The sequence below is a fragment of the Gracilinanus agilis genome, chromosome 4, assembly GCF_016433145.1.
Source record: "Gracilinanus agilis isolate LMUSP501 chromosome 4, AgileGrace, whole genome shotgun sequence".
NCBI classification, from domain to species: Eukaryota; Metazoa; Chordata; class Mammalia; order Didelphimorphia; family Didelphidae; genus Gracilinanus; species Gracilinanus agilis.
Genome location: NC_058133.1, coordinates 365,788,779 through 365,803,165, shown reverse-complemented (window position 1 = coordinate 365,803,165; position 14,387 = coordinate 365,788,779). Strand labels below are relative to the sequence as shown.

Here is a 14,387-nt window from a genome sequence, read left to right as displayed (position 1 = left end):
TAAGGAGCAGTGTTTCCTGGTGATGGGCTGTTCAGGAGGTGAAGGGGAGAGGGAATGATAATGGTGGAGTTGAATCTAAGGAATGCAGCTGGTGAGAAAAAGGTGAATAATGAACAAGTAAAAATTTCTCTGATCCTCAGTTTCTTCATTTTATAAAATGAGGGCATTAAATGAGATGACAACTAAGGTCTTTTCCAGCTCTAAATTAAATCTCTAATCCACCTCACTTTCCTCATCTGTAACTTAACTCATAGGGTTGTTGAGAAAATCAAATGAGCTACATAATCTATATTAAGTGTTTTGTAAGCCTTAAGGAACTATGTAAATTTTCACTATTATTTTAACTAATGAAAGTTAAATTTTAAAAAACATATTAAATACCTTACTGGGGGCAGCTGGGTAGCTCAGTGGATTGAGAGCCAGACCTAGAGATGGGAGGTCTCAGGTTCAAATCTGACCTCAGACACTTCCTAGCTGTGTGACCCTGGGCAAGTCACTTAACCCTCATTGCCTAGCCCTTACCACTCTTCTGCCTTGGAGCCAATACACAGTATTGATTCCAAGATGCAAGGTAAGGGTTTTAAAACAAACAAACAAATAAATAAATAAATACCTTATTTATTATAAGCTTTAGCTCTCTGGATGTTTATAGCACTGTGCTCTGCTTTTATATTTATACAAATACTTGCCCTTTCATATTTTGCATGTCTTTTGAAAGTTGAAATTAGTTTGAGTTCCCTATATACATCATTCTCTTTATACAACTCCTCTTTTTTTGTACCCATTGAATTAATTTCTCCTTGTGTCTTTAGAATTCTGAAATCTGCTCTCCTAAATTTCAAAGAGCATGTCAGATTATGCCATGCTTTTCCTTCAAGGTAAAAAAATGTAAGAGAGTGGTAGCTTCTTCTCCTCTCCCTACAGAGTTCCTACCATTTCCAACACAGCTACCAGCTTTTCCTAATTGGAAAAAAAAAATCAGATATAAAAGCTCCAATTCATCTCACTTTTTAGGGCTGAAATTCTCATTCAGGTATGCCAATAAGTTATTAGTTACTCTGTCTGGACAGAGAAAGAATTCCATATCATTTATATGAATTAACATCAAATCATGTTTCTATGCTAGGCTTGTAATATCTCCCAAACTCTTCATCTATTTCCTCTTTCTGTCCAGATGGTCTATAGCATATTATAATGACAATATGACTTCTGTTTTGGATTCCTTTCATCTTTAACCACATGGTGTCTACCTTATTTCATTTCTCTGGTTGCCAGAATTCTTTACACAATTATATTTTCTTGTCATACAATGCTACTCTGCTTCAATCTGTTCTATGCCATTTGAATGAGGAACACTTGTTAACCAATATTTGAGTCATGTGTCTCCTCCCAATGATTTTCATTGATATCTATGTGATTAAATTGAAGGCAGAGACTGCACTTTTCACTTTTGTAGTCTCAATACATTCCACATCTTGCTTAACAAATGTTTGTTGAACTGAGTAGACTATGATGAACCATGGCCCAAACCCAGATCCTCTGTCTCAAAGAGTATTATGAAGTTCTGTTGAACATGAAACATGAAATACTAAAAGTAATTGTCCATAACTAACTCAAGAAAAACTAAGCAACTTCCTCCACCAATGTAGATATGCAATTACTCTGAAACCTGTATTTTGAGAGTTGCCCAGGGCACTAAAATTGAAAGACTTGAATAAGAATCATATAGGCAGTCTGTGGCAGAGACCACAATGGATGGAGAACTAACCTTAGAGTCTCAGAGACAATAACTATATCTCCTTGACTTTTCAGGATTTCTTAAAGTGTAATTTTAGTACGGTTTCTTACAAAGCAGTTGCCAGACTACATGTTTTGAATTTTGGTGCAGAAATAGAGCTGCCATATTAATATATGGAATCTTAGCAGCATGAAACATTTGGTCTTAATCTTGGGAGTTAGGAGCAAAAGTCCACTGCACATGATATGTCACATTCCATAATAAAATTCAACAAATTTTACCTGATGAAAGTGGCAAGCAAGAGAGAATAATCAATTTCAGAATTCTATCGTGACATTTTGGGCTCCAAGGTTGTGGATTATTCTCACATTAAGTAGCCATCTCTACTTTTTTGTCAAGTGAAAGGTCAGTTCTCTTATACACTTGCATATTCTTTCACTAACTACCCCCATTCTCATAATGTAATGCATATATCAATAGTAAATCAAAAGACAATCATAACATAAAGAGGATTTGAATAAACATGGCACCTCTCTTCTTTATCCAGTCCTAAATCTATGACTTCTTTTAGGTTCAAAATGTTTGAAGTGTTTCCTGGTACACGTAAATAAACAATTTTAAATCTTACTACTCTTATTCTTTTTCCCAGGATTATAATTTACAGTGATCAAATTTCCACTGTGAAATATTCAAATTTCATTAGATAAAAAAACTATATAAAATGACATGATAGGGTCAGCTAGATGACTTCGTGGATAGAGAGAGTCAGGCCTAAAAACAAGGGGTTCCGAGCTCAAATATGGCCTCAGATACTAGTTGGTTGACAGGTGACTTCACTTAACCCCAGTTGCCTAGCCCTCATTGCTTTTTTTTTTTTTTTTTTTGCTTTGGATCCAATCCTTAGTATTGATTAAGAGAAAAGGTAAGGTGTTTTTTTTTTTAATCACATGATAATTAAATTGGAATTCGTTTTAATGTATTTAATAGGAAATAAGTGCAGAAGGGAAAGAAAGAAAAACTTCCTTTTGATCCTAATGACAATAATGTTACATCTATGTGGTTTCTTATGGTGACAAACTGCTTTAAAAAAATTAACTTATTTGAACCATACAACACTTTTATGAATTGGAAAAATGCAAGTATTTATTATAAGAAATGGAAACTCAGAATTGTGACTTACTGAAGATCACAAAATCATGAAGTGATAGAACCACAACTCAGAACCAGATCTTCTGTTTCAAAGTTCATTATTCTTTCTAATATAACACACTTCTGATGTTCTATGGTCTTTTATCTAACATCTTTTATTAAAAGGCAACGCAAAAGATTTCAACTGATGAGATTTAAATTCAAGTTTTTAAAAAGACATTTATTTGGCACTACTATATGAAAGGCATTGATGATACAAGAAAAAATTCTTCTAAGAAAAAAGTCCCTCCCCTCAAGAGGCATACAATATAAAAGTGTAGCTTCTAAAGTGCCTATGCTCAAAAGTAAATATTTGATAACTGAATTACACTGATAGTAAATGGGATGTTAAAGCTAATGTGTACCAACGTTATGAAAGGGTTTTTTTTGTGTGTGTGTGATATTTGATTGATAAAAAATTTCATTTGTTCTATTCCAGATGCAGCCATTAAAAAGTGTATAAAATGAATCATATGTAGGGGGAAGCTGGGTAACTCAGTGGATTGAGAGCCAGGACTAGAGACAGGAGGTCCTAGGTTCAAATCCGGCCTCAGACACTTCCCAGCTGTGTGACCCTGGGCAAGTCACTTGACCCCCATTGCCTACCCTTACCAATCTTCCACCTATAAGTCAATACACAGCAGAAGTTAAGGGTTTAAAAAAACCAAAAAAAAAAAAATGAATCATATGTACAAAAAATGATTCCTACCTTGATGAAAGTACATTCCCATGTCCATTTTCTTCATGTGTTTTTATAATTATACATATGTAGTGGCTAACCAAGAGAACAGCATGATATAAAAAAACACTAGTGATGCATATATCAGTAGTAAATCAAAAGACAATCATAGCATAAAAAGGATTAGAATAGATATGACACCTTTCTTCTTTAGCCAATCCTAAAGCCATGACTTCCTTTAGGTTCAAAATGTTTGAAGTGCTTCCTGGTATTAACACCATACTACACTGAATATTAATCCCTTTAGAGTTGGAGACACCAGTTTTCTCAGATATTTTACTTTCACAACTAAGTTTTTCCTCCTTCCTTCTTATCTCAGAGAAAGAACTGTCTTCCTTCTTGTCAAGACCACTGTTCTTTTCTCTATCATATCGGTCATCTAAAGTCTGTTCCTAGCATCTCATCAAAAGTATCACAAAGGAATTCAACCCATGAAATTCAAATAGGATAAAAAAAAAACATTTATTAGGCATCCACTGTGTACAAGGCCACTGAAGATATAAAGAACCATATATGCTCTTGACCTGATGATTCACTCCCTCACTTCTTGGGAATTTTGACCACCTTAATTAAACTCTCACATTGTTAATCCGTAGGATCATATATTTGGAGTTGGAAGGAATCTTGGTGGCTGTTAAGTTTAATCACCTGATTTTACAGAATAGGTAATTAAAATACAGAGAAGTTATCTAACTTATACAGGCTAACACAGCTAGTTAAATGTATAAGGCAAAATTTGAATCCAGGTCTTACTGACTTTTGGCCAGTGTCCACAGTATATAGTGTCCAGCATTAGCCATGCTGCTTCTCCATTGGTTCATTTTCCTCTACCTACAAATACATTCAGGTCTTCCCAAAATAAAATAGAATTACATTCCCTCATTCCTGCTATCCCCTCAAACTATCATCCTTTTGATCTTCCCCTTCACCACCAAAAATCTAGAAAGAATAACCTGTACTTTATTTATTATCCTCAAAATCTTTAATCCCTTGCATTCTATCCTTTCAGGAATGCATTTCTGCCTATTGAAATTGTCTTCTCTCTTCAAGACACCAATCTAATGGAACTCATTCATACCTTGATTCTCTCTCTCAACAAGCTTTCCCCCCATTGCAAGTCATCTCTCTTTCCTAGGGTTGTCTACATCACCTTGGAAGTTTCTATTCACTTAGAAATTCTAATCTGTTATAGTTATTAGCACCTATTATCTCTCCTATTGATTTTAAGTTTCTCAAGGGCTAAGATTATATCTTGTTCATTTTTACATCCTCCTAGAAAAGCCTAATGGACAACCTTGCATATAGTAGGTACTTAATAAATGTTTATAAGATCCAGTTTTCAGTAGATCATAATTAAAAAGATATGGATTAATGTTTCAACAAGGACTTTTCTTCATGTTACTTTACATTTTTATAGAAGACAGATTGTACTTCTTTAGAAATAAAAAGAATCCTAGAGATCATATAATCCCATCATTATTCAGAGGAGGATACTTAGGACCACAAAAATAAAGTGATTTAAAGTGATTTGTTGAAGGTCAGTCATAGGAGTAGAACTAGTTAGGTACAAATCTCCTGACCTTGGCCCAGTGTTATTTTCCACTAGGCCATATTCAGGGCATTCTCTTTTGACCACCAAGTAGTAATGAGTATAAGCATACTTCTCTGTTTTTGTGTTTTATGCAGGAATTCTAAAGAAAAGTACGATGACTTTCAGTACTTCTTAGAAGCAATTTTTCTGCTTTTTTTGAAAAGAAACCTCATTGTTAGTATATAAGTTCTTCCAAGAACTGTTTTTTTGAAAGTAATATAAGATGACAGTTATAACTAGTAGAGTCCACTTGTTAATCAAACTATATTTTTTATGAAATCAAGTGTCATAGAATTAAAAATAATTAAATACTAAAACCTTTTTTAAAATTCCAAAGTAAAAAGCTGGTTCTTATTTAGGATGTTCAAAATGCTGACCAGACAGAAAATATGATGGAGGAAGGGTGGGGAAGAAACATGCTACTCCTTGATCCAAGGTCAGATAACACAAAAAAAAAACCACAGCTTGCATTTCAGGACTTAAAATATACTAGTATGTTACTGTTATCATTATTTCAACAAATAATGGCATTTCCTAGTAATTACTTGGAAATTTTACAACTAGAAAGAAAATGTGTACACTTATTTTTTATAACATCTGTAGGCAGTTAGTAACAAGACCAAATAATTCATTTATGCATTTCAGTGCTAAAAATTCAAACAGGTTATCAGAAGGTATCATAACTAGAAAATAATTTTTAAATCTCTAAAAACCTCCATCTGGCTAGTTTGGATTATAGTTTGCATCATCTCAATATTTGCCATTTGCTCAAATGCTTTATCAAATTAGTTGGCAGTTCCCATGGGTTGGCTGTGAAGAGGTTACTCTGTACCCATTTAAATTCAACATTGATTTTATAATACTATAAATTAACACACCACCTCTCAGTTCTATAACAAAAGTTCTTTTTTCCTAAACTATAAGTTTGATGACAAGAAACTGTGTGGCTCATAAGCACACTTTATAGACAAATTTTGAGTAATTTCACTTTTGGAACTAGGACAATTTCTCTTCATCAACTTCTTTCGTCTTATCTAGTATTTTGTTTTAAATGTCTACCCAATAAATGGATGTTTTTCCAGCTACCATTTTAATATATTTCAGTTTACAGAATTTTTACTGATGATGCTTATATATTTCTCTGTCCCACTTTTAAGACTTTTTAAAAAGTCTAGCCCATTCCTTGAAATAAGACTACACAATGATAGATTATAGGAATATTATATTATGCCTGTAATGCACTGGTCAGGGGAAAAACTCAATTGAAAAATTTTGTCCATAGCATCCCAATGGGGGGCATATATGCATACTATCAAATACTAACAAAAATAGCTAATATGTAGTTCCTTAAAGGCCTGCAAAGAACATTACATATATTAGTTCATTTGACCCTCCTAATAACCCCATGAGGTAGGGGCTATTATTATCATTCTTTCCCAGATGAGAGCCTAAAACTTATTTGCTATTTTTCACCTAAATTATTATAATAATTGCATATTTTAAAACATAATCTGGTATGTTTTCTAACCATGAAGAATAAAGACAACACGTGAAAAAAAAATTTTTTTCCCTTTTCACTGCTGACTAAAACAAAGAGAAAGTTCCCTTTGACCTTCCTGACCCCTAACTTCCTCTTTTGAACTTGTTTATTTCTGATATGCTTCTGAAAAAACAAATGTCCTATATACTATTCCCTCATCCTGTGGAATAAGTTTATCACAAAACCTAAGCTGTTTTCTGGCTTTTCCTTTACTTAAGCATTCTTTTGTGTATCTTGTCATTCACATAGTAAATATAAGCTACATCCTTACACTGTCATTCTCCTTTTCCAAAATAATGAAATAGTGAGGGGGAAATTTTTCATTCAGAAGAACTTTTCTTCACAGCTTGTAAAATTCTTTGGATTATCAGTTAAGTAGTACCTTTTTCTATATTATTTCCAAGTCAGGATCTCATTGCACAATACTAATTTTTGACATTACTTATTAACTACTCAAAACCAATCCAGTTTAAAGTGCATGCCTATTTTACTCTTGAAATGTAATCATCTTCATAAAACTTCAGGTACTAAGAGACTCCCTTATGTTGTATATTTACAAAAATGGGAAGTATTGCTTAATGCTTCATTTTTATGCAATTTTATTGCTATCATTGATCTCCATCTGACCTGTCTAAAATATGACTATTTCCTTCAAATATGCAATTAAAAGCAAACCTCCCTAAAATATGTAGGAAGTACTAAATAATATACCTCACGGTTTCTTTTAGCAGCTTACAGTTTACAAAATCTTTCCTTTCACAACAATCCTATCAGGATTGTTTTACCGATTTTACAGATGTAGGACCTAAGGCTCAGAAAACTGACTTATACAATTATCAGAAACAGAAATTTGAACCTACTTGTCCTAACTCCAAGTCGCTGATCTTTCGATTGCACCATATTGGATTCTTAAGTCTTATTTTCCATGTTAAGGCATCTTTACCCTTACTTTTCGAAAGTACCTTTAGAACTTGGCTTTTAAAAAATCCTAGAAAAGATAGTGGTGGTGATGGTGGTGGTAGTACTAGTAGTAACAGCAGCACTTGGTAAATAAATATTTCCTTTGTCAAATTTATTTCTGAAAGGTCATGGACAATACCTGAGATCTGCAATGTTATGAGCTCTAATTCAAACAAAGCAAAAGAATTGAAATTGGTGCTCCTATATTTGAGATTTACCATAATGGTATTAATATCCCCTCTTATTAATTATGACTGGCATAAGCTGTAAAAAATTTTCAACCACACTAAAATATGAAAATTGAAAAAAAAAGGAGGAAAAAAAATCTTGAACAAAGATCATATTCATTGAAAAGGACTGGATCCAGCAATGCTTCCTCCCAATAATACAAATATTAATTTCTCCATATCTTGTATTATCTTGGCAGGTGTAAAACATCCAGATGTTTGCAGGTTTTTTGTTTTAGTGCAGTTAAATCCTTGCATTAAAATTAAAAGATGTCTAACTGGTGAGAAAGTGTAGGGTCAAACATTGTATAACTTAAAAAAAAAAAAAAAGCCTTTCTTCTTTGGTTCCACATCTATATATGCTTAAATTGTAATTTCTATGATAAAAAAAAAATGTCCTTCATAAATTTTATATAATCATAGTTAAAAACTACTTTTAAACCTTTAATCTCTAGGGTTTCTTGTTTTGTTGTTGTTGTTGTTGTTGTTGTTGTTGTTGGGGTTTTTTGCAAATAATTTAAAGGGTCCATGAAAGGTAGCCATTTTCTTTTTTCTGAAGTGAACCAAGTTTCTCTCAAAATTCTTGTAGTCAAACTGCCATTGTCTGACAAGGTAATTGTATTTTCTGTTGTCCAGTATCTTGTGTTGTCAGCATAATGTTACAAAGTAATTATTTCAGTTTTCCTTTGATAGTTTTACAAATATCTCCTGAAGTCATCCTAGTTTTCGACATTGGCTTTTCTGGGGATTGTTTTGCTTTTTGTTAAATTTTACTTTGAAGAAGGCCAAGAAAAGAATAGCAAAGAAATAGGGTAAGAATGGGCCTTGGCCTTCTAATAATGTTGGTTTGTAATCTATTTGATGAAAAAAGTGAGGAGTGTCCATCACCCATTCCTAAGAGAGCAAAATGTTGTAAATGGCATTACATACTATCTTGTAAGGAACTCATACTTTTTATTTTTCAATACCATATATGATTAATGTAGTATGATACATACAAGGAAAATATATTTTCCTGCATTACTTTTGCATTTTAAATGGACTGCAACTGAACTGTTCAGAATTCAATTCCCATAATTTCTAAAAATTTATGATTTTACCCAATTATAAAAGGCCAAATTTGTCAGTTATTGATATCCTGCATATTTTATTTTATTAGGACTCTAAAAAGTTACAATGAACAACAGTATCTTGCACTGAACAAAACTACCTTTTAAAGCTATAGATGGAATATAGAATCATTTTGAAAAGTTTCATTTTCATGGTATTTGACAAGTTTGAGTTATTACATTTCCATGTATTGACAGTGTCACTAGTGACACATGTGGTGTGACTATTATGTAACTTAAGAAAACATATAAGAAATTAGGAATCTTAATGAGTACTATCCTCTTTAAAGTGCCCACTTTGGAAGGCTTGCATTTGTTCAAATTGAGGAATAAGGCATTTATAAAGCACTCAATACGTACCAAACAAATGTTTCTGTCATTTCTTAACACATTTTTAGAACTCCTCTTTTGGAATTGCCTTCGGAGCCTAAGGCACATTTTTCAAAAGTATTTTCAATGCTGGCAAATCTTCATCCATTGGGACATACTCTGTATGTCCAAAAGCCATTTTTGGTGATTAGTCCAAACTAGTTCATAGCATTTTGGTAAAAATTGGGGACTATAAACACTGAAACTGATTTTGTGTGGACAGTTCCAAAAAGTTCAATTTTTGGAAAGCAGCACTATTTAGCTCTGAGGAACAATATTCTAAAACATGAGCTATGAAAATCAATCTCATTTCTTTATAGTCAACCCTTATACTTCTCACTAGAGGATTTTATCTATTACTAATCTTCATCTAAAACTGTTGTGTAAATACCTAGTCCAACTATTAGTGCATAGGCAATTCATTTCAATACTGTGAAAGCTAAAATGGGAGCAACTTCATGGCCTAACTTCTGTTGCCTATTTCATCCTTGATCCCACATATAAAAATGTATGTTTAAATGTGTGTATGCATATATGTATATGTGGACAAAAATTCAAGTAAGTCAGCCAAAATACCCAAAACATAAAGCTTAATAGAAAGTTGCTTAAATTCACATTATACTTATTTCCAAGTAGCTTAACATTAAATACTCATTTAAGTAAAATGTATTCACACTAGAAATCAACCAGCAGGGAATGGGATCATTTGTTGGTTGATAGCCATTTACAAAATTCTCCTTTGCTGACTTCCGCTTTAAGTATATTCTTACTAACTGGAAAATGAAGATGAATGTCTTTTAGACAGGTAAGATAAAAAATAAGGTCACTGCAGACTTTAAAAAAAAATTGGCTGGGGGCAGCTGGGTAGCTCAGTTTATTGAGAGTCAGGCCTAGAGATGTGAGGTCCTAAGTTCAAATCTGGCCTCACACACTTCCCAGCTGTGTGACCCTGGGCAAGTCACTTGACCCCCATTGCCCACCCTTACTACTCTTCCACCTAGGAGCCAATACACAGAAGGGTTTAAAAAAAAAAATTGGTTGATGCTTTGTATTTTATTTAGCCCATATCTATAACCTCCTAAAAATATACACCTATGTACCAGAAAAAAGCCTCCTTTTCCCTTACCCATGAATTAAATTTATTAAAGCCTTTAAAGGAGTGCATTAATCTAGAGGGAATAAAGGATACAAAATGGTAAAATTTTTAAAGACAAAAGCTCTCCCATTCAAAATCCTAGGTGTTCTTTCAGTAGCTATGGACTGATTTAATGGCTAATTTCAACTATTAATCCCTCCTATATATAGTAATACAGTATTTTTCATCCAAAAGTAAGGTTACAATAATAAAAGCCTATCTTTATAAAATCTATATTTAATCTTATTTCAGTAGACTTTGATTTATACCAGCAAATAAAGCTTTATTTTATACAATGAAAATTTGGATTTCCCAATATATTCACCAACCAATTATAGTATTGGTTAGTATTATATGTAGTTGCATCTGGCTGAAACATTCTGAAACAGTGGCAAATGCCAACAAACATTGTAGTGGTAGTAGACAATACTAAATGGTACAACAGCGTTACTGTACTTAATTTTATTTAATCTTTAAATTTTATTCCTAGTTACAAAAAACGAGAGCCCATATTAACATTTCCCCCTTTAGATAACATTAAGATGTACAAAAATGTAAATAAAAGGGTATATGTGAAATTTCATTTCATCACTAGGACAGAAAAGTTACCACCTTCATAAGTGCCCTGCTGACTTTTTGGCAGCAGTTAATAAATCATCTATTCAAAACAATAGATCTCATCAACTCCAGAATAACAGTAGAGTTTACCATTCATTTGACTCCAAAGCTATGAAACCACCATTCCAAGGCTATTCTGGCCAACTAGGGGCTGCAAATATATTGATTTGGGAATTCTAAGGTGGATAACCTGTAAAGCAATAATACAGTTACCACCTTAAGGTTGTCTATTTTTTTAAAAGAATGTGTAAATCTTCTAGTAAGACATATAAAAATCTAACTTATTGTAGTTATTTGTTACACAAGTGTGCTAAGTTTTGGACTTTATAGCCATGTTAAACACTAATAAAAAAAAAAAAAACAAGCATGGAAAGACTGCTCCTCATATTAAAGGCAGCAAGAACAGGTGTGTACTCTCTCTCCATGAAATGAAGTCATAGTATTTGATACAGATCCTAAACTATACATTTCAATTTGGAATAAAAGAGAGGGAATAGAAAACACCCAGTCATAAGTAGGGTAGTAATCAGAGCAGAATAATAAGTAAGCTTTAAGTATTAGATTCTCAACTTTGTCTTTTCCTTTAGGGAACAAGGTGCTAATGTGTCACCCTCATAAAATAAATCATAATTGCTTCCAACTTTTTGCTGAAAAATTTAAATTGAGGCAAATGCTAAACTCTCCTATAAACTTAAAAACAACACTTCAATCTCCTCCATTCAACACCATTACTACCTTTTACATAAGCCTACTGTTTTATTAAGGTATAACATATGCCCTGAGCAATACTTTGGAAGTTAGCCAAGAGCCAAGCAGTTACAATGGCAAATACCAAGCAACCAGTTTCAATACAAATTCTGCCATTTTTCATGACTCATCTGCAAAAGCTGACTCAATACAAAACATAGGTTTTTTTTTTTTTTTGAAGGAGCAAGATGACAAAATGATTTAGGAAATTCTCAAGTTAAACATTCCAAGAAGCCCTTTAGGATCACATCACATGTCTCAAGAGGCAATAATCTGGCATGCTATATATTTACAAAGTAAAGGTATGAGTACAGTTTTTTAATGAGTATTAAGTGCTGAGAAATTAATATGGTGTCACAGATTTGACATAGAATGGCTAAAATGTTGTATGCAACATGATATTGCTTACTATGAAATCTAGAACGTGGATATAATTAAGAACCAAAAATTTGCTTGATGGCATGCAAGATTTTCCTCCACACAAATTTAGTAGACTGGAAGCCTCTTTGACTGTTCAAAGCATCCATAAAAGAAACACAACCAATTTATACATTTTATTCACATTTATTTTTCGCTTTTAGTGTGCTCACAGAAAATTAGAACACCTTAAGCAGGAGTTTAATAGCAATTTTTGTAAGCAAAGTTACATTCCATCTCTAAGTCAAATTGGTCAAAGCTTCTCCAGTATTTACAAAACATGGTAAGACAAGATGCTACACAAAACCATTGCATCTGAAGATTTTTCCTTTATTCTCAAAGACGACTGGAAAAGAAAGCATTGTCTGCTGTAATCAAAAAACATACCACAGTATAAACAGTAACCATTCCACTTATCACAGCTTGGTTGAGTTTAAAATTTGTGTTTAAAAGGTCCAAGATGACTGCAGTTTTACAAAAATGGGCAGGGTGGAAAGAGTTGCAAACTTCATGTGCTTCTGGATATCAAGATTTGTTTTTATACAATAGTCACAGTTAAAAACACCCTGCTGGTAATACATAATTACACTTTATTAAGGTCATAAACCAGCAATAAACAATAAAGCCTATACAACTTGTATTTCTACTTAATCACTGACTGGTACAGCTAACATGAGATAAGTGAAAAGTTCCTATGGTTTAAATGAACTCCTAAGACTATGATTTTTTTTTTTCAATCTGGGTATTGATTTTTTCTTTCCTTCTTAGTGTTGTAAACCTTATAGAACGCCTGCCTGCCTCACAAAATACATCGTAATAAGTTTTCTTTTAAAAAAAGACTAACCCCTTTACATCATCATTTCTTGTGGCACATCATCTTGGCAATTTTATGCACCACTTGAATTTCCCCATTGTGGCCCCTATCACTTCATTTGATATCCCTTATTGACCCACCCATCTCCTTCATATATGGGCATGTCCATAGATTGACAAAGAAAGTTTACATTTCGAATAAAGATGCAAAGTATGCAAAAAACATTAATACTGATGCAAAAAAATAAAAGGAACAAGGCAGAGAGAGGTGTTTAAACTCTCCCTCGACCTGTTGGAATGGTGGTAACAGAATGATTTGAGATGGGATCTGTGGGAGAGAGGAAAAAATTTTGTTTTTGTTTTTTCTTTTAAAAAAAAAAAGCAAAAATTAAAAAAAAGACATCTTTAAAATCAATCCCTGGTTATAGACAAGTTCTCCAAAACCAGTACCTGGCACCACTCCAACAAACAAACAGGGGGGAGAAAAGTTCTTCGATTATCTCAAAAAATCTTGCCCTTTTACTCTGCTGCCGCCTCGGCTGGGGGGGCTTCTGGACTGGACTCAGAGGGGGCCTCCTGTGTGGGGGCTGCTGAGGCTGTCGAGGCTGTGGCTGTGGCTGTGGCTGCTGCTGCAGGGGGCTGCTGCTCCTCGGCTTTGGCCGCCTCGGCTTCCGGGGCGGCGGCCGCGGTGCTCTCACCGCTCGTGGAGGCCGCAGGGACCTCCTCGACGGCCGAGGCCTTCTCCTCGGCCTTCTTTGCCTCCTCAGCCGAGGCGCCCTTGACCTCGTCCCCCGCGGGCGCCTTCTCGGGCGCGGCCTCGTCGGCTTTAGCCTCCTGCGTGGACGCATCGCCAGCGCCACTACCGGTGTCTTCCCCGGCAGCGGCTTCATCGCCCTGCCCGCCGGCCTCCTCCCCGGCCGCGGCCGCTGAGGCCTCGGGGGTAGCCGCAGAACCCGCAGCAGCTGCGGAGCCTGCGCCCGCGGCCTCGTCCTTCCCGCCCTCAGCGGCGGCGGGGCCTGCAGCTCCCCCGGCCGCGCCCTCGCCCTCACCGCCCTCGCCCGCCTCCTTCTTGTTCTTCTTGAAGGAAAAGCCGCTCAGCTTGAAGGACTTCTTGAAGGAAAAGCGCTTCTTTTTTTTTTTCGGGGTCTCGTTGCTGCTGGGGGAAGGTGTAGCCCCGTCCTCCGCCTTAGGGGATG

General features: G+C 34.8%; 1 protein-coding gene across 1 annotated transcript; it reads right to left on the bottom strand.

Annotated features, from left to right (window-relative positions):
- Positions 1–10,918: 10,918 nt before the first annotated feature.
- Positions 10,919–14,382, bottom strand: MARCKS (myristoylated alanine rich protein kinase C substrate; the record flags this gene model as incomplete). Its single annotated transcript, XM_044675415.1, has 1 exon — positions 10,919–14,382. A coding segment is annotated over one exon (672 nt), but the record flags the coding sequence as incomplete, so codon positions are not given.
- Between the last annotated feature and the right edge of the window lie 5 nt (positions 14,383–14,387).